The following is a 24994-nucleotide window of genomic DNA, read 5'->3' on the forward strand; positions in this document are numbered from 1 at the left end:
GTTAAGGTTAGACTTAGGAGTAAGGTTAAAGGGTTAAGGTTATGGGAAGGGTTAGCTAACATGCTAAGTAGTTCTTAAGTATCTTAAAGGTAATAAGTTGTCGGTGATCTTTGGGTTTCTAGACGTTCACATTATACGCCAACTCCTCCACCCCGACCAACCATGCTCCTTTTGTTTTTGCCTTAAGTTATTTTCAGTCTTATGTAACCACACCAAAAGTCACATACCTTATCATACTATTGTGAGTTTCGTTTACTATGTTGCATCTAGTCTATGAGACCAGGCTGGAGAAAGTAGTTTTACAGGTCAATGACATGGGGAAGCCATCTTAACACAAAAAGAGGGCAAACAGAAAAACCCAATTATCAGACATAATCACAAATTCTGGTCACCAAAAGCCTTATCAGAAGGGATTTCCCATCGCCTGCCATTCAAACCAGATTAGTGTTGATGATTGATGCTAACATGAAGAATAGCGTCAAACAGTTTTCAAAGTGTTCAATGTTTTAATAAGTAGATTTACACCAGTCTCCATGACCAATCAGATTACTGTGATTATTTATATTGTTCTTGTTCCATGACATCTGTGTTCATATTTTTCTCATTTACATTTGTTCTCCTGTATTCTTATTAAAGCACAAATATATGTGTTCCTTTCCCTTCAAAATTCAATGCAATGGTTAAGAGGGCTATTTTATAGCCACATGATTTGTTGACTGATTCATATCCACTATAATATTCCTATAGTGCCCCACACCTCATTGGAGTGAATCTCCCAAGCAGAGGAGTGCAGCTAAATACTGCAGATAATTTTTATCCCACAAGAAAACTCTCCTCCTCCTCCTCCTCCTCCCTGCTCCTCTCCTTCCCTCCCTCCTCCTCCCTGCTCCTCCTCCCTGCTCCTCCCCTTCCCTCCCTCCTCCTCCCTGCTCCATTCCCCTCCCCTTCCCTCCCTCCTCCTCCCCTTCCCTTCCTCCTCCTCCCTGCTCCCTTCTCCCCCTCCTTCCCTCCCTCCTCCCTGCTCCTCCCCTTCCCTCCCTCCTCCTCCCTGCTCCTCCTCCCTGCTCCTCCCCTTCCCTCCCTCCTCCTCCCTGCTCCATTCCCCTCCCCCTTCCCTCCCTCCTCCTCCCTTCCCTCCCTCCTCCCCCTGCTCCCTTCTCCCCCTCCTTCCCTCCCTCCTCCCTGCTCCTCCCCTTCCCTCCCTCCTCCTCCCTGCTCCCTTCTCCCCCTCCTTCCCTCCCTCCTCCCTGCTCCTCCCCTTCCCTCCCTCCTCCTCCCTGCTCCTCCTCCCTGCTCCATTCTCCTCCCTTCCCTCCCTCCTCCTCCCTGCCCCTCCTCCCTGCCTCATTCTCCTCCCCTTCCCCCTCCCTCCTCCTCCCTGCCCCTCCTCCCTGTCTCATTCTCCTCCCCTTCCCTCCCTCCTCCTCCCTGCTCCTCCTCCCTGCTCCATTCTCCTTCCCTCCCTCCTCCTCCCTGCTCCTCCTCCCTGCTCCATTCTCCTCCCCTTCCCTCCCTCCTCCTCCCTGCCCCTCCTCCCTGCCTCATTCTCCTCCCCTTCCCTCCCTCCTCCTCCCTGCTCCTCCTCCCCGCTTCATTCTCCTCCCCTTCCCTCCCTCCTCCCTCCTCCTCCCTCCTCCTCCCCCTCCTCCTCCCTGCTCCTCCTCCCTCCTCCTCCCCCCTCCTCCTCCTCCCCCTCCGTCCTCTCTGCTCTTCCCCTTCCCTCCCTTCTCCCCTTCCCTCCCTTCTTATCCCCTACCCTCCCTTCTCCTCCTCCCTGCTCTCTTGTCCTCCCCTTCCCCCCTCCTCCTCCCTGCTCCCTTCCCTCCCTCCCTCCTCCCTGCTCCCTTCTCCTCCCCTTCCATCCTTCCTCCTCCCCTCCCTCTCTTCTACCACCACATTCTCCCTCCCTCCCTCCCTCCCCCCCTCCCTCCCTAAACACATCCAAAGTTTCAGTCTGTCAACCTTAGTCCCTTCATCTACAGTAGTTGGCAAGGTTCCAAGTGTGTAATGCTTTCAGGCTAAAGCAGGTTGGGTGATAAAGTTACCCAGAGAAACTGAGGCCATTTTTTGTACTGTTCTTCTGTGCAGCAGAGAGAGGAAGGAAGGAAGGAAGGAAGGAAGGAAGGAAGGAAGGAAGGAAGGACGGACGGAAGGAAGGAAGGAAGGAAGGAAGGAAGGAAGGAAGGAAGGAAGGAAGGAAGGAAGGAAGGAAGGAAGGAAGGAAGGAAGGAAGGAAGGAAGGAAGGAAGGAAGGAAGGAAGGAAGGAAGGAAGGAAGGAAGGGAGATGGAGATGGAGAAAGAGGGATAGGTGAGAGAGAGGGATGGAAGAGAGAGGGGGAGAGGAGATTGCATCTGTGCAAGTGTGTGTGACAGGACAGTATATAGAGGGCCAATCACCAACAAACGCATTCACACACATGCACACACACACACACTCACACACATGCACACACACACACTCACAGTTACTCAGCCACCCTGTCCTTCCCTGCTGTCCCTGCAAGGCAAGCTGACAGAGACTTTGTCAGCAGCTCAGAGAATGAATGGCTCTCCCTCCCTCGCTCTCTTTCAATCTCAATCTCTCTCTTTCTCTTTCTCTCTCTCACTCTCTCTCCCTCTCTCTCCCACTCTCAATCTCTCTCTCTTTCTCTCTCTCACTCTCTCCCTCTCTCTCTCACCCTCTTTCTCTCTCTCTGTCTCTCTCTTTCTCTTTCTCACTCTCTCGCTCTCTTTCTCTCTCTGTCTCTCTCTTTCTCTCTCTCTCCCACTCTCTCTCTCTCTCTCTCTCTCTCTCTCTCTCTCTCTCTCTCTCGCTCTCTCTCTCTCTCTCTCTCTGTCTCTCTCTCTCTCTTTCTCTCTCTCTCTCTCTCTCTCTCTCTCTCTCTCTGTTCTGTAGTTCCACACAAACTGTTCTGTAATCCCACACAAACTGTTCTGTGGTTCCACACAAACTGTTCTGTAGTTCAACACAATCTGTTCTGTAGTCCCCTCACAAACGGTTCTGTAGTTCCACACAAACGGTTCTGTAGTTCCACACAAACTGTTCTGTAGTTCAACACAATCTGTTCTGTAGTCCCCTCACAAACGGTTCTGTAGTTCCACACAAACGGTTCTGTAGTTCCACACAAACTGTTCTGTAGTCCCACACAAACTGTTCTGTAGTCCCCACACAAAACTCTGCCTTGAACTGGCTCTGTAAAAGAAACAGCTGATGGAGGGCTTTGATTGGAACTGTTGCTATTTCCTAATGAGGAGAATGTATCTCAACTCACGTTGTCTTTCAAAACTTTCCATTTCCTTCATGTCGGCGAGTTTTCTGTGATCTCGGTCAGCATCCATGTACAAACGACTGTCACTTGTGTCTTCAAACAGCCGACGTGCCTTAACTCTCTCCCTCAGATCCCTCGCCAAGCAATTTCAGGGGAACTGCCTCACTTTTGTCCAACAGGCCCGAATAGAAATTGGTTTTGGCGGAAAAAATAGCTAGCTAACCCCATTCACATGTCTTTCGCTGTATCTCAAAAGACACACAATCCCAAACACAAGACACTCGTTTGATCTTGTTCATCGTTTCTCATCAAAAAGGCCTTTTCATCAACAAGACTCAGAGCTGAAGATACGACAAGTCACAGAGACCAGTATTTCCCAACCCTGGTCCTCCAGTACCCCCAACAGTGTTTCCCAACCCTGGTCCTCCAGTACCCCCAACCCTGGTCCTCCAGTACCCCCAACCCTGGTCCTCCAGTACCCCCAACAGTGTTTCCCAACCCTGGTCCTCCGGTATCCCCAACAGTGTTTCCCAACCCTGGTCCTCCAGTACCCCCAACCCTGGTCCTCCAGTACCCCCAACAGTGTTTCCCAAACCTGGTCCTCCAGTACCCCAACAGTGTTTCCCAAACCTGGTCCTCCAGTACCCCCAACAGTGTTTCCCAAACCTGGTCCTCCAGTATCCCCAACCCTGGTCCTCCAGTACCCCAACAGTGTTTCCCAAACCTGGTCCTCCAGTATCCCCAACCTGGTCCTCCAGTACCCCCAACAGTGTTTCCCAACCCTGGTCCTCCGGTACCCCCAACAGTGTTTCCCAACCCTGGTCCTCCAGTACCCCCAACCCTGGTCCTCCAGTACCCCCAACAGTGTTTCCCAAACCTGGTCATCCAGTATCCCCAACCCTGGTCCTCCAGTACCCCAACAGTGTTTCCCAAACCTGGTCCTCCAGTACCCCCAACCCTGGTCCTCCAGTATTCCCAACCCTGGTCCTCCAGTACCCCCAACCCCGGTCCTCCAGTACCCCCAACAGTGTTTCCCAACTCTGGTCCTCCAGTACCCCCAACAGTGTTTCCCAACCCCGGTCCTCCAGTACCCCCAACCCTGGTCCTCCAGTACCCCCAACAGTGTTTCCCAACCCTGGTCCTCCAGTACCCCCAACCCTGGTCCTCCAGTACCCCCAACCCTGGTCCTCCAGTACCCCCAACAGTGTTTACAGGGTTGGGAGTGATGTTCTGCTCCTGCTCCTATTCTCCTCACATGCGTGTGATTCTGCACATCAAACCTCAACTGGTAACTGTTCCTAATAATGATAATGGTAATGATAATGGTTTGGTCGTCGCTCAAAAGCATACTGAGTAGTGTGGTTCTGAATAGGGTCGCAAAGCTACAGGTAATTTACCAAAGTTACCAGAGTCTACAGTATGTAACAGAAAATATATTGCAATCTATCGTAACTTTGGTAATTTATACTTGAATAACTTTTATTTACATTTTTTCATATATAGACCATAAGGTTCAAGAGAAAATAGCCTAATTAATGAAAAAAGCATTTAATCAACAATGACATTAATATCAATTACCTCGCCAACTTTTCCGAAAATCATCAAAATGTAGTGAAACACAGTGTCTACGGAAAGAATCTAGACCGCTTGGCTTTTTCCACATTTTGTTACATTACAGCCTTATTCTAACGTGGATTAAATAAAACAATTTTCTCAGCAATCTACACACAATACCCCATAATGACATCATAATACCCCATAATGACATCACAATACCCCATAATGACATCACAATACCCCATAATGACATCATAATACCCCATACTGACATCACAATACCCCATAATGACATCATAATACCCCATAATGACATCACAATACCCCATAATGACAAAGCAAAACTGTTTTTTAGAAAGCCATGAGGTAATTGTCTGTAGAGTTCCGAGACAGGATTGGGTCAAGGCACAGATGTGGGGAAGGGTGCCAAAACATTTCTGCAGCATTGAAGGTCCCCAAGAACAGTGGCCACCATCACCAAGACTCTTCCTAGAGCTGGCCGCCCGGCCAAACTGAGCAATCGGGGGAGAAGGGCCTTGGTCAGAGAGATATCAAAGAACCCGATGGTCACTATCAGAGCTCTAGAGTTCCTCTGTTGAGATGGGAGAACCTTCCAGAATGACAACCTTCTCTGCAGCACTCCACCAATCAGGCCTTTATGGTAGAGTGGCCAGACGGAAGCCACTCCTCAGTAAAAATCACATGACACCCTCTTGGAGTTTGCCAAAAGGCACCTAAAGGACTCTCAGACCATTAGAAACAAGATTCTCTGGTCTGATGAAATCAAGATTGAACTCTTTGGCCTGAATGCCAAGCGTCACATCTGGAGGAAACCTGGCACCATCCCTACGGTGAAGCATGGTGGTGGCAGCATCATGCTGTGGGGATGTTTTTCAGTGGCAGGGACTGGGAGACTAGTCAGGATCAAGGCAAAGATGAAGGGAGCAAAGTACAGCGAGATCCTTGATGAAAACCTGCTCCAGAGCCCTCAGGATCTCAGACTGGGACGAAGGTTCACCTTCCAACAGGACCACGACCCTAAGTACACAGTCGAGACAACAGAGGAGTGGTTTCGGGATAAGTCTCTGAATGCCCTTCAGTGGCCCAGCCAGAGCCCGGACTTGAACTCGATCTATCATCTCTGGAGAGACCTGAAAATAGCTATGCAGCGACGCTCCCCATCCAACCTGACAGAGCTTGAGAGAATCTGCAGAGAAGAATGTGAGAAACTCCCCAAATACAGGTGTGCCAAGCTTGTAGCGCCAAGAAGTCTTGAGGTTGTAATTACTGCCAAAGGTGCTTCAAGAAAGTATTGAGTAAAGGGTCTGAATACTTTCCTAAGGCAGTGTATATAAGTTGTGTAAAATATATATATATAAAATAATAATGTAAAGGGTATTTCATGTCGAAAGCCTCATAACACCACATTCACTATGTTGATGTTTTTTATATTTATTTTGTTTTAAAAGTTTTGTCCCCTTTTTTATCATTTAATTATTAAAAATATTTGACATGTGATAAGGCCACACAGAGGGCCAGAGATCATTACAGACATCGGTGATAATCTGACGTACCCCCAAAAAAGGCCGCTAGCTCCCAGTATATAGCCTCGTTATTGTTATGTACTTTTCTTGTGTTACTTTTTTCTTGGGTTTACGTCTTGATTTTACTTCTTTTTTTTTCACGTTAAGTTTATTTCGTAAATCATTTCATAACTCTTATTTATTGAACTTTATTGTTGGTTAAGGGCTTGTAAGTAAGGATTTCACGGTAAGGTCTAAACCTGTTGTATTCGGTGCTGTCATGAACACGATGGGAGACAGAGAGCTGGTTTCAAGCGCAGGTGTTGTAAAGGACCACAGCAGGAGGCAGGTAGCTGGGTCCCGGGGCAGGCAGAAGGTCATACACAGGAGGAGGCAGGTAGCTGGGTCCAGGGGCAGGCAGAAGGTCATACACAGGAGGAGGCAGGTAGTTGGGTCCAGGGGCAGGCAGAAGGTCATACACAGGAGGAGGTAGGTAGCTGGGTCCAGGGGCAGGCAGAAGGTCATACACAGGAGGAGGCAAGTAGCTGGGTCCTGGGGCAGGCAGAAGGTCATACACAGGAGGAGGCAGGTAGCTGGGTCCAGGGGCAGGCAGAAGGTCATACACAGGAGGAGGCAGGTAGCTGGGTCCCGGGGCAGGCAGAAGGTCATACACAGGAGGAGGCAGGTAGCTGGGTCCAGGGGCAGGCAGAAGGTCATACACAGGAGGTCCAACAAGGCAACAGTACAGGCAGGGAAAAGGCTAGTAACGTTGTCCAGGAGATCAGGCAATAGGTTGATAACAGGAAAAATACAGGCAGGGAATAGGCAAAAGGCGTCATTAGTGAGGCAGGCAAAAACTATCATACATGGGAGGAGTAGATTACAGTACAAACAGCGCCCCGACTAGACGTGTGTCACAAAGCAAACAATACCTCACAATGATGAGGTGCAAAGAACTGGACTAAATAGTGTGTGATAATGACATACAGATGTGTGAACAGGTGATCAGAATTCAGGTGATTGGGATCTGGAGAGTGAGCTGCGTTCAGGGGATCTATGTGTTTGAGAGTGTGAGCTGGAAAGTGGGCTGGAGAGTGAGCTGCGTTCAGGGGATCTATGTGTTTGAGAGTATGAGCTGGAAAGTGGGCCTGGAGAGTGAGCTGCGTTCGGGGGATCTACGTGTTTGAGAGTGTGAGATGGAAAGTGGGCTGGAGAGTGAGCTGCGTTTGGGGGATCTACGTGTTTGAGAGTGTGAGCTGGAAAGTGGGCTGGAGAGTGAGCTGCGTTCGGGGGATCTACGTGTTTGAGAGTGTGAGCTGGAAAGTGGGCCTGGAGAGTGAGCTGCGTTCGGGGGATCTACGTGTTTGAGAGTGTGAGATGGAAAGTGGGCTGGAGAGTGAGCTGCGTTTGGGGGATCTATGTGTTTGAGAGTGTGAGCTGGAAAGTGGGCCTGGAGAGTGAGCTGCGTTCGGGGGATCTATGTGTTTGAGAGTGTGAGCTGAAAAGTGGGCCTGGAGAATGAGCTGCGTTCGGGGGATCTACGTGTTTGAGAGTGTGAGCTGGAAAGTGGGCCTGGAGAGTGAGCTGCGTTCGGGGGATCTACGTGTTTGAGAGTGTGAGATGGAAAGTGGGCTGGAGAGTGAGCTGCGTTCCCTTTGGGATCTATGTGTTTGAGAGTGTGAGCTGAAAAGTGGGCCTGGAGAGTGAGCTGCGTTTGGGGGATCTACGTGTTTGAGAGTGTGAGCTGGAAAGTGGGCCTGGAGAGTGAGCTGCGTTCGGGGGATCTACGTGTTTGAGAGTGTGAGCTGGAAAGTGGGCCTGGAGAGTGAGCTGCGTTCGGGGGATCTATGTGTTTGAGAGTGTGAGATGGAAAGTGGGCTGGAGAGTGAGCTGCGTTCGGGGGATCTACGTGTTTGAGAGTGTGAGCTGGAAGCAGACGGTCCAGGAGCATGTGACAAATAAAATTTGATTTGAAATGTTTTGAAAGATACCAAAATCCTTGTACTTACTGGAAATATTCCAAAGTTTTGAGTAATATGCTCTCCCTTTGGGACCCTAGTTTTGAGTGATATCCTCTCCCTTTGGGACCCTAGTTTTGAGTGATATCCTCTCCCTTTGGGACCCTAGTTTTGAGTAATATCCTCTCCCTTTGGGACCCTAGTTTTGAGTGATATGCTCTCCCTTTGGGACCCTAGTTTTGAGTGATATCCTCTCCCTTTGGGACCCTAGTTTTGAGTAATATGCTCTCCCTTTGGGACCCTAGTTTTGAGTGATAAGATAATTAGTTAGTGCATTATTTCAGCCTGGTTGGCAGAGATTATGTGATTAAAACACTATTATTCTATCAAGCATGTGTGAGTGGTTGGGTTTTATATCATTTTGTATCCCTGGCCAAATTATTAAATGGAGAGAGTAGTGATGATGCTTGTGTCACTGTTCAAGATGATGATGATGATGATTATAGCATTCATGACAACAACCTTTAACCTCATCTTATATGTGCATACATTCTCAGCAAGCAGAGTAGAACACCTGTTTAGGAGAGGTGCTGGCTAGCAGAGTAGAACACCTGTTTAGGAGAGGTGCTGGCTAGCAGAGTAGAACACCTGTTTAGGAGAGGTGCTGGCTAGCAGAGTAGAAATCTTGAAAAAGAGCCTCTCACTCTTGGAGCTCAGATGCAATAATTGAATCATCTAATAACCAACGTTTCGACAGACAAGCTGTCTTCATCAGGTTCTGATACCGTTTTTATGATACTGTTTCCATTCACTCCATTCCAGACATTGTTAATGAGCCGTCCTCCTCTCAGCAGCCTCCACTGGCCGACGAACCCACCCATACTCCCGTTGTTTTCGTTCCATTCGATTAATGTCCATTCAAAGCAGCTACCAACACACTGAGAAGGATCACCGACCAATTAAAACAATAAAATCCTGATACACTCAGCACATCAGCTCTCTCTGGATGGCCCTGACCACTCACTCTGCCTCGGTGTGTGTGTGTGTGTGTGTGTGTGTGTGTGTGTGTGTGTGTGTGTGTGTGTGTGTGTGTGTGTGTGTGTGTGTGTGTGTGTGTGTGTGTGTGTGTGTGTGTGTGTGTGTGTGTGTGTGTGTGTGTGTGTGTGTGTCGTGTGTGTGTGTGTGTGTGTGTGTGTGTGTGTGTGTGTGTGTGTGTGTGTGTGTGTGTGTGTGTGTGTGTGTGTGTGTGTGTGTCTGTGTCTGTGTGTGTGTCTGTGTCGTGTGTGTCTGTGTCTGTGTGTGTGTGTGTGTGTCTGTGTGTGTGTGTCTGTGTCTGTGTCTGTGTGTCTGTGAACTCTAAGCCAAGGCTGACATCCCAATAGATAACACACACGTGCCTTGCAGATAGCAGCCCAGTACACAGAAAACAAATGAAAGGCTGTCGTAAGGCACTTCAATGAGCACTTTAATGTGAAAATCATAAATTGCCTCAACAATACTCCTCGAATGAGAGCAACTGGAAACCTTGAAAACCAATAGTCATAGAAAGTCAAGCGATGATGATGATGATGATGATGATGACCGTTCAACCTCTCTCTCTCTGTCTTTCTTTCTTCCTCCCAGGGGCTGGTGGGAGAGAAGTATGGCAGTATCCGCGTGCCGGGGGAGGTGGAGGCTCCAGAGTTTGAGATGATCTTGGATGCGGCGGTGGAGGCGGGCCTAGACACACACATCCTGGAGGAGTGGTACTGTCGAGACGAGAACTCTGTGCCGCCGGCCTACTACCTCAAACCCAAAGCCCAGATGTTGAAGAACTACCAAAACTCAGTAAGATCTGAACCCGTCTGCCTCAAAACCTACAGAACGGATGCTCACGCCCAGTCGTTCCCGAATGACCGTGGGACGTGGCCAGGGTTCTCTAGCAGTGGAGGCTGGTGGGTTGAGCTATGGGAGGACAGTCTCATCGTAATGGCAGGAATGAAAGACATGGAACGGAGTCAAAACGTGGTTTCCCATGTGTGTGACGTGATTGATACCGCTCCACCGTCCTCCTATAGCTCCTCCCACCAGCCTCCACTGTTCTCTTGGATCATATGGAAAAAAAAGACGACCTGAGTTGGTAGGTCTCAGGGAGACTAGCCCAAGATACTGAAGCATCCATATTCAGCAGACGCTATTCTCCAGAGACTTACAGTAAGTGCATTCATCTTAAGATAGCTAGGTGGGACAACCACATCAGCAAAGTCAGTGAAATTAAAAAAAAATATGTATCATATTTACATTGGAAAAAGGGAAGCTTTCTGCTCTGTTTTTTAGTCTAAGCAAACTGTTACGCCCTTCACATTCACAAAAAGCACCCGTAATATTGGCCAGTAAGTCACCTGGATACAGCTCTCTACTACACCTGTTGTATTCAGCATTTCACTGTGAGGTCTACTACACCTGTTGTATTCAGCATTTCACTGTAAGGTCTACTACACCTGTTGTATTCAGCATTTCACTGTAAGGTCTACTACACCTGTTGAATTCAGCATTTCATTGTGAGGTCTACTACACCTGTTGTATTCAGCATTTCACTGTGAGGTCTACTACACCTGTTGTATTCGGCATTTCACTGTAAGGTCTACTACACCTGTTGTATTCGGCATTTCACTGTAAGGTCTACTACACCTGTTGTATTCAGCATTTCACTGTAAGGTCTACTACACCTGTTGTATTCATCATTTCACTGTAGGGTCTACAACACCTGTTGTATTCTACATTTTACTCTACAGTGTACTACACCTGTTGTATTCAGCATTTCACTGTAAGGTCTAACTACACCTGTTGTGTTCAGCATTTCACTGTAAGGTCTACTACACCTGTTGTATTCAGCATTTCACTGTAAGTAACTACACATGTTGTATTCGGCTACATGTGACAAATAACATTTGATTTGAGTTGATTTGATTTGTGCATGCCTGTGTCACTATCACCTTGTCACTACAGTAACTAGTTAGTTATAAAGCATTAGAAGTACGCTACAGTATAGCTGAACGTTTGTGCATGCCTGTGTGACGGTCACCTTGTCACTACAGTAGCTAAACTAGCTTTTAGCATGCCGACTTTGGCTACTGAACATTTAGCGCTTGTGTCACTCAATGCGGCTCCTCCTCTTGGTTGGAGGTTTGATGGAGTGTTGGCTTCCTGGAACCTTCTCTCGTGAATCTCATGAACTTCCTGTCTCCAGCACAGGAGGTTGGTGGCACCTTAATGGGGAGGACGGGCTCTGGTAATGACTGGAGTGGAATCAGTGGAATGGTGTAACTACAGTAACGCATGATTTCTATGTGTTTGATGCCATACAGTGTTCAACCGTAACTAAGAGCCGTAACTACATTGTAACTCCACTGTAATTACAGTAACTACAGGGTAACCTAGTGGTTAGAGTGTAGACGGCAGGGTAACTACAGTGGTTAGAGTGTAGAGGTTACAGGGTAACCTAGTAGTTAGAGTGTAAGGTGGCAGGGTAGCCTTGTAACTAGAGTGTAATTACAGTAACCTTGTGGTTAGAGTGTAGAGGTGGCAGGGTAGCCTTGTGGTTAACTAGAGGTGGCAGGGTAGCCTTGTGGTTAGAGTGTAGAGGTGGCAGGGTAATTGTGGTAAGTGTAGAGGTGGCACTAGCCTTGTGGTTAGAGTGTAGTAACTATAGTATAGCCTAGTAAGTGTAGAGTAGGGTAACTAGTTGTTAGAGTGTAACTACAGGGTAACCTAGTGGTTAGAGTGTAGAGGCGGCAGGGTAACCTAGTGGTTAAGTACAGTAACAGGGTAGAGTGTAACTGGCAGGGTAGCCTAGTGGTTAGAGTGTAGAGGTGGCAGGGTGCCTTGTGGTTAGTTAAGGCGGCAGGGTAGCCTTATGGTTAGAGTGTAGAGGTGGCAGGGTGTCTAGTTGTTTGTAGAGGCGGCAGGGTAGCCTAGTGGTTAGAGTGTAGAGGCGGCAGGGTAGCCTAGTGGTTAGAGTTAGGGGTAGGGTAGCTAGTGGTTAAGTTAGAGGTGGCAGGGTAGCTAGTGGTTAGAGTGTAGAGGTGTCAGGGTAGCCTTTTTTAGTGGTTAAAGTGTAGAGGTGGCAGGGTAGCCTAGTGGTTAGAGTGTAGAGGTGGCAGGGGTCTACACCTAGTGGTTAGAGTTTCACGGCAGGTCCTAGTGGTTAGAGTGTACAGGTGGCAGGGTTGTATTCAGTTGTTAGAGTGTAGAGGTCTACAGGGTACCTGTTGTTTCAGATTTCACTGTAAGCAGGGTAGCCTAGTGGTTTCACTGTAAGGTCTAGGGTAGCCTAGTGGTTAGAGTTCAGAGGTTTAGCCTAGTGGTTAGAGTGTAGAGGTGGCAGGGTAGCCTAGTGGTTAGAGTGTAGAGGTGGCAGGGTAGCTAGTGGTTAGAGTGTATTCAGGGTATTGGTTAGAGTGTAGAGGTGGCAGGGTAGCCTAGTGGTTAGAGTGTAGAGGCGGCAGGGTAGCCTTGTGGTTAGAGTGTAGAGACCAGGGTAGCCTAGTGGTTAGAGTGTAGAGGCATTTTACTGGCAGGGTAGAGTGTATTCAGGGTAGCCTAGTGGTTAGAGTGTAGAGGTGGCAGGGTAGCCTGTGGTAGTTCGGCAGGGTAGCCTTGTGGTTAGAGTGTAGAGACGGCAGGGTAGCCTAGTGGTTAGAGTGTAGAGGTGGCAGGGTAGAGTGTAGAGGCGGCAGGGTAGCCTAGTGGTTAAAGTGTAGAGGTGGCAGGGTGGCAGGGTAGCCTAGTGGTTAGAGTGTGGAGGCGGCAGGGTAGCCTTGTGGTTAGAGTGTAGAGGCGGCAGGGTAGCCTAGTGGTTAGAGTGTGGAGGCCTTGTGGTTAGAGTGTAGAGGTGGCAGGGTAGCCTAGTGGTTAGAGTGTGGAGGCGGCAGGGTAGCCTTGTGGTTAGAGTGTAGAGGCGGCAGGGTAGCCTAGTGGTTAGAGTGTGGAGGCGGCAGGGTAGCCTTGTGGTTAGAGTGTAGAGGTGGCAGGGTAGCCTAGTGGTTAGAGTGTGGAGGCGGCAGGGTAGCCTTGTGGTTAGAGTGTAGAGGCGGCAGGGTAGCCTCCTGGTTAGAGTGTGGAGGCGGCAGGGTTTGTGGTTAGAGTGTAGAGGCGGCAGGGTAGTCTAGTGGTTAGAGTGGAACAGGGTAGCCTAGTGGTTAGAGTGTAGAGGCGGCAGGGTAGCCTAGTGGCAGGGTCCAGCACAGGTGGTTAGAGTGTAGAGGCGGCAGGGTAGCCTTGTGGTTAGAGGTAGAGACGGCAGGGTAGCCTGAGTGGTTAGAGGAATCAGGGTAGCCTTGTGGTTAGAGTGTAGAGGCGGCAGGGTAGCCTAGTGGTTAGAGTGTGGAGGCGGCAGGGTAGCCTTGTGGTTAGAGTGTAGAGGCGGCAGGGTAGCCTAGTGGTTAGAGTGTGGAGGCGGCAGGGTAGCCTTGTGGTTAGAGTGTAGAGGCGGCAGGGTAGTCTAGTGGTTAGAGTGTAGAGGTGGCAGGGTAGCCTAGTGGTTAGAGTGTAGAGGCGGCAGGGTAGCCTAGTGGTTAGAGTGTAGGGGCGGCAGGGTAGCCTAGTGGTTAGAGTGTAGAGGTGGCAGGGTAGTCTAGTTGTTAGAGTGTAGAGGCGGCAGGGTAGCCTAGTGGTTAGAGTGTAGAGGCAGCAGGGTAGCCTTGTGGTTAGAGTGTAGAGGCGGCAGGGTAGCCTAGTGGTTAGAGTGTAGGGGCGGCAGGGTAGCCTTGTGGTTAGAGTGTAGGGGCGGCAGGGTAGTCTAGTGGTTAGAGTGTAGAGGTGGCAGGGTAGCCTAGTGGTTAGAGTGTAGAGGCGGCAGGGTAGCCTAGTGGTTAGAGTGTAGAGGCGGCAGGGTAGCCTTGTGGTTAGAGTGTAGAGGTGGCAGGGTAGCCTAGTGGTTAGAGTGTAGAGGCGGCAGGGTAGCCTTGTGGTTAGAGTGTAGAGGTGGCAGGGTAGAGTGTAGAGGCGGCAGGGTAGCCTAGTGGTTAGAGTGTAGAGGTGGCAGGGTAGCCTAGTGGTTAGAGTGTAGAGGCGGCAGGGTAGCCTAGTGGTTAGAGTGTAGAGGTGGCAGGGTAGTCTAGTTGTTAGAGTGTAGAGGTGGCAGGGTAGCCTAGTGGTTAGAGTGTAGAGGTGGCAGGGTAGTCTAGTTGTTAGAGTGTAGAGGCGGCAGGGTAGCCTAGTGGTTAGAGTGTAGAGGCGGCAGGGTAGCCTAGTGGTTAGAGTGTAGGGGCGGCAGGGTAGCCTAGTGGTTAGAGTGTAGAGGTGGCAGGGTAGTCTAGTTGTTAGAGTGTAGAGGCGGCAGGGTAGTCTAGTGGTTAGAGTGTAGAGGTGGCAGGGTAGCCTAGTGGTTAGAGTGTAGAGGCGGCAGGGTAGCCTAGTGGTTAGAGTGTATGGGCGGCAGGGTAGCCTAGTGGTTAGAGTGTAGAAGTGGCAGGGTAGTCTAGTTGTTAGAGTGTAGAGGTGGCAGGGTAGCCTAGTGGTTAGAGTGTAGAGGTGGCAGGGTAGTCTAGTTGTTAGAGTGTAGAGGCGGCAGGGTAGCCTAGTGGTTAGAGTGTAGAGGCGGCAGGGTAGCCTAGTGGTTAGAGTGTAGGGGCGGCAGGGTAGCCTAGTGGTTAGAGTGTAGAGGTGGCAGGGTAGTCTAGTTGTTAGAGTGTAGAGGCGGCAGGGTAGTCTAGTGGTTAGAGTGTAGAGGTGGCAGGGTAGCCTAGTGGTTAGAGTGTAGAGGTGGCAGGGTAGTCTAGTGGTTAGAGTGTAGAGGCGGCAGGGTAGCCTAGTGGTTAGAGTGTAGAGGCGGCAGGGTAGCCTAGTGGTTAGAGTGTTGGACTAGTAACCGGAAGGTTGCAAGTTCAAACCCCTGAGCTGACAAGGTACAAATCTGTCGTTTTGCCAAATCTGTCCATCTGCCCTGAACAGGCAGTTAACCCACTGTTCTCCTTAAGCCATCATTGAAAATAAGAATTTGTTCTTAACTGACTTGCCACGTTAAATAAATGTAAAAAGGATATCTACTGTAGTTCTATTGGTATCAGCAGATATAGATGTCCTCTATACTATCTCTGTGTGGTCCAGTTCAGCTTGTGGAGATACTGCACTATATTGCATCAATTTGTTGTGGGCCCAAACAACTTCAACAGTTACTACCATTTACCAGCTTATCTTTAAGTTCCTGCCTCTTGCCTTGCTGTACACAGTAGGTCTCTGGCTAAGACTGCCGTGTAAAATCATCAAAAGCATACCAATGGAGCTCGTTACTTATTGTTTAATCTACTCTATACGTTCCAACAGCAAACAACAAAAAAGCTGAACTGTGCGTCAATTTCGACGTTACAAAAAAAACTACCCTTTTTCTCCCTGTCTTCTACAGATGGAGTCGAGCAGTGCAGCCAAGACGAAGAACGACAAGGCGTGGAGGAACGTGTCTGAGGAGATAAAGGGGATCTTCCGTAGGTCTGTCCTGCAGCTCCAGGAGAAAGGCACCATGAAGCCCCCTCAGGCCAAGAAGTTCCTCTGCTCTGGTATGAAGGCTACTCCTGTCCCCTTCTTCTTCTTCTTCTATGGTGTTATACCATCAAACTCAGTATAGTATATTGTGTTATTTAGTGTTGTGGTGTTTTCTTGTTTTACTGAGCTTTATTGTACAACCAAGATATGTGTGTGTGTGTGTGCGTTCATTTGACCTCCTAAAACATTTAACTGGGGGAAGGCTTTAGTTAAATCAGTTAAGTCGTTATTATGATGATTTTGTGGTAGCAATCAGCTTTCCTCATGAGCTAATGTACCATCAGGGAGTTTCTACTGATACAGAACATAGAGATAAACCGACACATGCAGACGAGATATAGTCCCTTAAAAAAAATGATCTCTCTGTGTTCTGCCCTAGAAGGCTCCTAAAGTATTCCAAATTGGGTCTAATTACACTAAAAGTCACTCCGTTTTGGGTTAATGTAATCATCTCTGATTGAATTGGACACTATCACCCATTTTGAGGGTGAAAGAGAAAGTAAGTGTGTTCCCGGCGTCTGCAGGGTGTTTCTCTGTAGCCTTTCTAGACTGATGTGATGTCTGTTGAGTTTTGTGGGACATGGGCATCATGTGTGCCGCTGCGTTTCTTTGTAGGCTCGGTGTTTGTACCTGGAGAGAACGCAGCAACACTGCTAGCAGCAGCCTGTTATGTAATGAATATAGGGAGAGTTTGGGGATTGTTTCCTGCTGTGTTCCCCTGCTGAGCCATATATATATATATATATATATATACAGTGCCTTGCGAAGTCATTTTACTTGATTTCCATGCAGATTTCTATGTTTGATTTGTTCACAGCCAATTCTTATGTGTACGAGGGAAGAAAAAAGACATTTAGTATGCCAGTTAATTGACTATACCGAGCTTCAAACAACGTTTATCTCCCTTTTCTTTCCCCTCTGTCTTTTCTTACCGTCTACCCTATAGCACGCTGCAGTGTGGGCGACACGGGAGATGCTGGCAGAGTTTCAGTAGAACCGGCTCTTTGAGGGGGGGGGGGGGGGCTGCAATGTTGGTTATGTGATTGTATCAACCGTCTCAAACAAGGCTTAGGGGGAAACATATCTAATCGCAGACTAAAGACAGGCTAAAAAAAAAGACTGCCAGAATCTGTGTGGCTTTACTTAAAGACTCGCAAATCTCTGTTTTGAAGACAAGCTTTGGAGCTCACAACAAAACCCAGTGCTAGCCTTTTTTCAAGCTACTTAGAAAAGTAGTAGGCCTGTAGTGTGGGTTCAGAAACAATAACTCACGTAACTTTGAACAATTTTAAGACTCCAAATCATGTGTGGATTAGCCTAACTCCTCAGAAATATTATATAGCAAGTTTCTTCAAGGACAAAAATGTTCTAACTTTTAATTTGATTGTTTGTTTGTTTTTTTTTCCTCCCGTTTTTCAGCCTTGGAGGACGAGTTGGACTTTGCCTTGGGCAAACAAACGCCTGCCTTCCTCAAGAAGTGTGTCTGCTATATCCGCAAGATCTCCAACTTCGACCGGCACGCCAAACTCCCGGAGATGGCCAAGTACATGGACGTTGTCGTCGCCGAGGACCGCGTCATGCGTAACCAGGAGGCCTACGAACGTCTCTTAAAAGTACGCGACGAGTTTATCCCCACGGTGGTGGCCTCGTCCAACCTCCGGGTCTACTCCTCTGTGACGCACTGCGACATGAAGCTCGGCTACTCCCAGGAAGTGGAGAGCCACTACGTTGAAGGCTTGTGTAAGCAGTTCTACGAGGATATGGTGGACATCATACAGGCCACGGTCCAGCAGAACTTTGACACAGAGACCGACCCCCTGTACGACGAGATCCTCCAGCACCTGTCCCTGTGTAAGAACTTCTCGGCCTTCTACGATTATAAGAGCGAGACGCTGGACCTGGTGCAGGAGTATCTGCTGCCGTCTAAAGGGAGTAGGATGAGCCCCCTGGTGGTCTATGGTGGGCCCTGCACGGGGAAGACATTGCTGCTGGCCCAGGTGGCCAAACAGGTGATTGACTGTACTGACTTTTAGGTCTTAATGGGACTTCCTGGTTTAGATGTTGCAATAGTAAATGAAAGGCTTTGTCAATCACAACAAGGCTTTTGTGTGAGCGATAATGTACATTTTGGGGTCTACCTGTGTTCGTCGTTACGCATGCATTATCCATCTGTGTTAGTTTGCTGCATGTAAGTCCATCCATCCATCAACTATGCACTTGTGCCTATCTTTGTGTGTGTGTGTGTGTGTGTGTGTGTGTGTGTGTGTGTGTGTGTGTGTGTGTGTGTGTGTGTGTGTGTGTGTGTGTGTGTGTGTGTGTGTGTGTGTGTGTGTGTGTGTGTGTGTGTGTGTGTGTGTGTGTGTGCGTTTGTGTGTGCGTGCGTGCGTGCGTGCGTGTGTGTGTGTGTGTGTGTGTGCGTGGGAGGTCACTGTCCACTTACTGGCCTGTCTGTTACTGGGCCGTCTGTTTGCCCAGGTCATGTTAGGGTCATGTTGCAAGGGAGCCCACACAGTGCAGTCACTCTGCCCTGCTTCTTGACCTTTATAATAGATTCCTTCACCTCTAATATCTCACAGTTGACAGTTAATTTATCACAGGTGACATAGATTGTTCAGAGTTGTCACATAGATCAGAGTGCTAGATATAGTAGATATAAATGCCTTCTCCTTTATTTTCTTCTCCCTGCTGCTTCTGGGGAGGGAGGGGGGAGGGGTCTGTTGACAGCCTGTCGACCAGAGCAGACTGTCACAGACTGTCACCGATTTTAGTCACTAACTCTATATCTGTCATGATGAGCTCTGAGATCTGGTCTCCTTGGAGTTGCCACATTAGATATTTAGTGTGACATTTACGGTCAGAAATGAGGCCCCTGGATTCTACGTGCCATGCGTGTCACGTACAATAGAATCCACACAGTCCCAGTCCCACATGTAGACACACACACCCGCACTAACACACACACACTCACACACACACACACACACACACACACACACACACACACACACACACACACACACACACACACACACACACACACACACACTGCTATAGTCTAGGAAGGATTCTAGGAATCACAGCAGGGGGCCTTGGTGAATGATTGAATGAAACTATAAATATGTATGAAACAAGGGAAACAGGGAGCAACACTGATTCATGAAATATTTCTCATGTTGAGAAAGTCATTGGTTACTTCTTCTATCTCAGCCTGCATGGCTGCCAGTCCGTTTCTGCACTCATGCCAATTCCTTGTAGAATTCTTGTGCAAAACATGATTTGACTTGACAATGAAGTAGACTAAAGCACAAACAGATCTGGGATCAGGCATTTTTCGACTCACATATCTGAGATATGCACTGGGCACCAGACTGGCCAGTCGTCCTCAGAATCTGGGATCAGGCTACGTCTATCTAACTCTTGAAAATGTTTACATTTTTCGCTTGTTGTTTTTCTGTTTACCTCATGGTGAGGAGAGGATAGCTTAAAACAGGATCTCTTGAATAATGTATCAACTCTACAAACTGAGTTCACATTCATTGCGGTTCTATTTGTAAAGTATATGTCCCCAGGAGACAGAATACCTGGTATTGAAGCAGACCTCTGTCCTCTGTACACTGCTCTAACCTCTAACATCACGCCCAATGTTTTCCGAATAGAAATTCAAGCTCCCTCCACTTTAGTAGAGCTGTATGTTGTCTTCTGAGTCACACAGAGTAAACATTGATTGGGTAAAAATTATTGCAAAAAGCTAAAGCTAATTAGAAATGACACAATAACACAAAATGAACGACAAAACTATATATCTCATTTTTTCACAGAGCTTTTTCCGGTTAGATAACCCTTCCCTTACAGTGAAACGGCTTTGAGTTCCTTTGATGCTTTGAAAACTGTTTTATAAATGCAATCCATTATTTAAAACATGGCCTTCTATGTTTTCTCTCTCTGAGTTGCGTATCTCTTCACAGAGCTCCTTCATGTAAGACAACCATCCTTGAGAAAGTGACTAAATCTCTTTTCTCTCTCTCTCTCTCTCTCTCTCTCTCTCTCTCTCTCTTTGTCGTTTCCAGGCCTACACGTGGCTCCAGACGGAGATGGGCCCCGAGACAGACCCGGTAGTCATCGTCCGCTTCGTGGGCTCCTCAGAGTTTGCCACAAACCTGCGTACCCTACTCCAGAGCATCTGCGAGCAGATAGCCATCAACTACCGTTGCCTGATCCACTTCCTGCCCAACAAGATCCAGGAGATGACGGAGCTGCTCGTCAACCTCCTTGGGGAGTCCTCCTTCCAACGGCCCCTGGTCATCATCCTGGATGCGCTGGAGCAGCTCTCAGAGGCCGACGAGGCCCGCAAGCTGTGGTGGCTCCCCGCCCACCTGCCTCGCACTGTCCGCATCGTTGTCTCAACATTACCCAACAAGCACGGAATCCTCCAAAAACTCCGCTGTTTGATCCATGATGAAGGACGCTACGTAGAGCTGGTGCAGCGCGACCGCAAGACCTGTAGTCAAACACTGAAGCAGCAGCTGCTGGGGTTGAAGAGGAAGGTGACCTCGGGACAGCAGATCTATGTCAATGAAGCGCTGGCCAAGTGCACGCTACCCATGTTCGTCAACCTCGTCTACCGGGAGGTGGTACACTGGCGCTCGCACAAGGACGTGGACGACCGTTCGCTGTGCTCCACCGTGCACGAGAGCATCGAGCAGCTCTTCTACTCGGTGGAGAACAAGCTGGGGCAGCGGTTCGTGTTCAGGGCGCTGGGATACATTACCATGGCCAAGGCGGGCTTAACGGAGGTAGAGCTGGAGGATATTTTGTCACTGGATAACAGTGTGCTGGGAGACATCATGGTCAGTTCAAATCTAAAAAACCCGCTGAGGATCTCCTATGACCTGGTGGCGAGGCTGAAAGAGGAACTGGAGGGTTACCTGGTGGAGAGGCAGGTGAGAAACGTTACCCTGATGGTGTGGGCCAATAGACATCTGCACCTCATCGCCCAGAAGCTGTATCTTAGCAATGAGGAGGATGTGCACCAGATGCACAGCCTTCTGGCCGAGTACTTCCTGGGGGCGTGGTCGGGCGGCAGGAAAAAGATCTTCCACTGCGACAACAACCACTTTGCCTCGCTCAACATCTCCCAACACAAGAACCCCCACCCACAGCAGCCGTCCCACAAAGAAGCATCCGCCGAGAAGTACTCCTATGACAGGCAGACCCCTGAGCAGCCCTGGGTGTTTCAGTGCAACCTCCTGGAGCCTGACATCTTCTTCGTCAACCACAGGAAGATGACAGAGCTCCTCTACCACCTGACTCGGAGTGGCCGCACAGACGACCTCATGTACGGGGTCATCATGAACTTCAGTTGGCTCTACACCATGATCAAGATAGGGCAGTTTGAGAAGGCGCTGACCGACATTGACGTAGCCTACAGCTACTCCCAGGAGAAAGAACTCAAGTTCTTGGCCACCACACTGCGCAGCATCAAGGTCAAAGTGATGAATAACCCGGCATCCCTGTCTGCAGAGCTGCAGCAGAGGCTCCTCCCTGTGGTAACCTCCCTACCAAAGCTTCGACACCTCCTCCTGGAGTGCGACAAGGACGGCCCCAAATACTGCTCCATCGTGCCCCTCCACTCCTCCATGGATGTCACCTACAGCCCTGAAAGACTGCCGCTGTGCTCCAGCTACATGCAGATAGTGGAGATCCTGCCCACCCTAGCCCCCAACATTGTCCTCGTGGCCCTGGACGATGGTTCCGTCAGCACATGGGACGTGGAGAGCAGGCAGCTCCTCCGGCAGATAGACACGGCCCGCTCAGTTGTCCTGGGGATCAGACTAACCAGCGACGAGAAGTACCTGGTCGTGGCAACCACCAAGAATACGCTGCTCATTTATGACAACCATAAGTCCTGCCTGCTGTCCGAAGTAGACATCAAGGGCTCCAAGCACTGTGGTGTCACAGGAGGGGTGGCCTTCATCAATGGGTTCACACTGGCCAGCCATCATGCCTTGGCCTGGCTGGAGGCCAGTAAAGACGTTAATGTGATCGATCTGCTCTACGGCTGGCCCCTCTACCAGTTCCACTGCTGGTACGAGGTCACCTGCGTCCAATGCTCCCCGGATGGAATGTATGCCTTCTGTGGTCAGTATCTTAACACCACGTCCATCTTCCATCTGGGCACCGGGGACAAGCTAGCCACGGTCACGTCCGAGTTTTCCGGGGGATTCGTCAAGTCCATCTTAGTCCTGGACACCATTCACCAGATGGTGATGATCGATAATGAGGGGAGCCTGTCGGTGTGGAACACCAAAGAGATCAACAACCCCAGACTGATGGAAGATTACGACTGCCGGGGGGACGAGAACGAGGTCGTAGGCATTGAGCTGTCAGAAGACCAGCACTCCATCCTCATCTGCAAGGACAAGAGCATCGAGGTCCTGGACACCAAGTTGTGGAAGATGGCAGAGAAGTTCAAGGCTAAGCGGGCAGAGCGTTTCGTGGCTGCAGTCCTCTCCAAAAATGGCCAAAGTATCGTGGCCTCCATGGAGAACACGTCGTCCATATTTGTGTGGAGGAGGGACAGTGGGCAGTGCATGGCCAGCCTGATTGAGATCTCTGGGGCCATCATTAAACTCATCAAGTCCACCCACCACAACCTGCTCCTGTCTGTGGCCAGCAGTGGAGTGCTATCAGTCTGGGACATTGACATCATCACCGCCATGTCCAACATTGACAAAACAGGTAAGAGGATCCAGAGTTTACAGCTCTCTGGAAGGGAAGACTTTGTGTTCACAATGGACGGCTCCGAAGCCATCCACAAGTGGAACTTCAGCACAGGCTTCATCGAGACTGTCTTCAAGCACGAGGGCTTGGTGGAGAACTGTGTCCTGACCTCCTCCGGGGATCTCATGGTGACGTCGGATGATAAGTGCAGTCAGTACATCTGGCATACGTCCACCGGCGAAAACATTTTCCGCATCAACGGACAGAAGATATCTCAGCTCCTGATGACCCACAATGACCAGTTTGTGGTGTCTCTCTGCGAACAAAACTGCTCCCGAGTCTGGAGGCTGGCCACTGGACACAAAGTGTGCAACATACTGGTGACCCTCCAGAACGCACTGATCACCACCGCAAACACCTTCCTAGTGGGAACTACTAAAAACAAGCTGCTCGCTGTCAGCCTCTGGTCAGGCAGTATCTCTAAGAAGTTTGTCTGTGATGACGGCATTAGCATTGTCAACTTCAAGCTTATTCCCGACTGCCCCGACTTCGTGGTCTTCATCACATCGACAGAGACTGTGTTTATATGGAGCGTGGCGGACGAGTCAGTCTGCAGACGTGTCCAGCTGCCTACTAACTTCCTCAAAAACCTGGAAGACTTCCAGATTTCACCAAATGGGAAACTGGGCATTGTCTCCAAGGGCGACGAGAACATTAACGTGTTGGACCTTCACAGCGGGAAGCTGAGGCTCGTTCACGCCGCCGGTATCATCTGGCGGCAGAAGCTGTCCAGGGACGGGCGCTACCTGGTCTACATCTGCTTCCGCAACTGCGATGAAGATGACGAAGCAGGTGTGGTGTCCAACCTGATCGTGATGCGTCTGGCGGATGGAAAGAGCATCGGGACATGCTCCCTCTACAAGACGCCCACCTTCCTCTGCCTGTCCCAGCGGGCACTCAACATCATCATCGGCTTCGAGGACGGTAGCATCAGCACCTACACTGTGGTGGACCGTGTGGACGCCGCGCTCAAGATCAAGATTGCCACGTCCAACAGCCGGCAGATCGTCAACAACGCCTCACAGAAGGTAAGGCCCAAGTGCGGCAACCACACTTTCAAGACCATCGCCGACTGCGTGTGGAGGGAGTCCACTGAAGTCTTCTCCAGGGATAGCCCCATCAATGTGTCTGACTCAGGGGAGCCAGAGACCACCACTCCCACCAAAAAGAGTGAACTGTTGCAGTGAGAGCGGGGGGGGGGATTACAGTTGACCCTTGTTTACAGCCACCTGATTCAGCTGCAGATGTCCTCTGTGTAGTTTACTATATGCTGGCTGCTACTATAACGCTGCACTCAAGTCATGTATCACAACAACCTATATGATGTTAGCTTATTCATTTTCTTCACACGACGACTGTTAGAATCCAAGTAGTTTTTTATGGTTCTAATTTTCTTTTATATATATATATATATATATATATGATATAAAATATATTTAATCTATTGGTTTGACATCATTTGTCCTTTTGCATTTGAAGAACAATGTCGATTTTTACATTTCTCCATTTTACATTTCCACATTTCTATTTCGGTTAGCTTTACCAATTGTCTTTGTACGTGTGTTCATTTCTTTGCGTTGTGCACATTAAGCCATAATGTCGTTGTTAAGAAATGTGTATTTATTTCTGTTTAATTAAATCATACGTACTGAACATTAAACTATATACACCATCGTTCAAAAGTTCGAAAAGTTCGAAATGTCCTTGTTTTTGAAAGAAAGGCACTTTTTTTGTCCATTAAAATATACATGACATTTATCAGCAATAGAGTGTAGACATTGTTAATGTTGTAAATTACTATTGTAGCTGGAAACGGCAGATTTCGTATGGAATATCTACATAGGCGTACAGAGGCCCATTATTAGCAACCATCACTCCTGTGTTCCAATGGCACGTTGTGTTCGCTAATCCAAGTTTATCATTTTAATAGTCTAATTGATCATTAGAAAACCCTTTTGCAAATATGTTAGCACAGCTAAAGAAGAAATAAAACTGGCCTTATTTAGAATAGTTGAGTATCTGGAGCATCAGCATTTGTGGGTTCGATTACAGGCTCAGAATGGTGAGAAACAAAGAACTTCTGATGAAACTCATCAGTCTATTCTTGTTCTGAGAAATTAAGGCTATTCCTTGCGAGAAATTTCCAAGAAGATTTCGTAAAATGCTTTGTATTACACCCTTCACAAAACAGCGCAAACTGACTCTAACCAGAATAGAAAGAGGAGTGGGAGGCCCCGGTGCACAACTGAGCAAGAGGACAAGTACATTAGAGTGTGTAGTTTGAGAAACAGACCCCTCACAAGTCCTCAACTGGCAGCTTCATAAAATAGTACCCGCAAAACAGTCTCAAGATCAACAGTGAAGAGGCGACTCCAGGAAGCGGGC

At 48.8% G+C, this 24994-nt stretch overlaps 1 protein-coding gene across 1 annotated transcript in view; it reads left to right on the top strand.

The window, feature by feature from the left end:
- LOC135515392 (NACHT and WD repeat domain-containing protein 2) overlaps positions 1 to 23796 on the top strand; it is an 80686-nt gene extending 56890 nt beyond the window's left edge. Inside the window, exons 4-7 of the mRNA XM_064939063.1 lie at positions 9932 to 10135; positions 15693 to 15843; positions 17249 to 17838; positions 19897 to 23796. Of these exons, the coding sequence (XP_064795135.1) occupies positions 9932 to 10135; positions 15693 to 15843; positions 17249 to 17838; positions 19897 to 23796 (4845 nt within the window). The remainder of the gene's footprint in view (positions 1 to 9931; positions 10136 to 15692; positions 15844 to 17248; positions 17839 to 19896) is intronic.
- The last annotated feature ends 1198 nt before the right edge of the window (positions 23797 to 24994 follow it).

This window comes from Oncorhynchus masou, chromosome 27, assembly GCF_036934945.1.
Source record: "Oncorhynchus masou masou isolate Uvic2021 chromosome 27, UVic_Omas_1.1, whole genome shotgun sequence".
In the NCBI taxonomy this organism is placed as follows: Eukaryota; Metazoa; Chordata; class Actinopteri; order Salmoniformes; family Salmonidae; genus Oncorhynchus; species Oncorhynchus masou.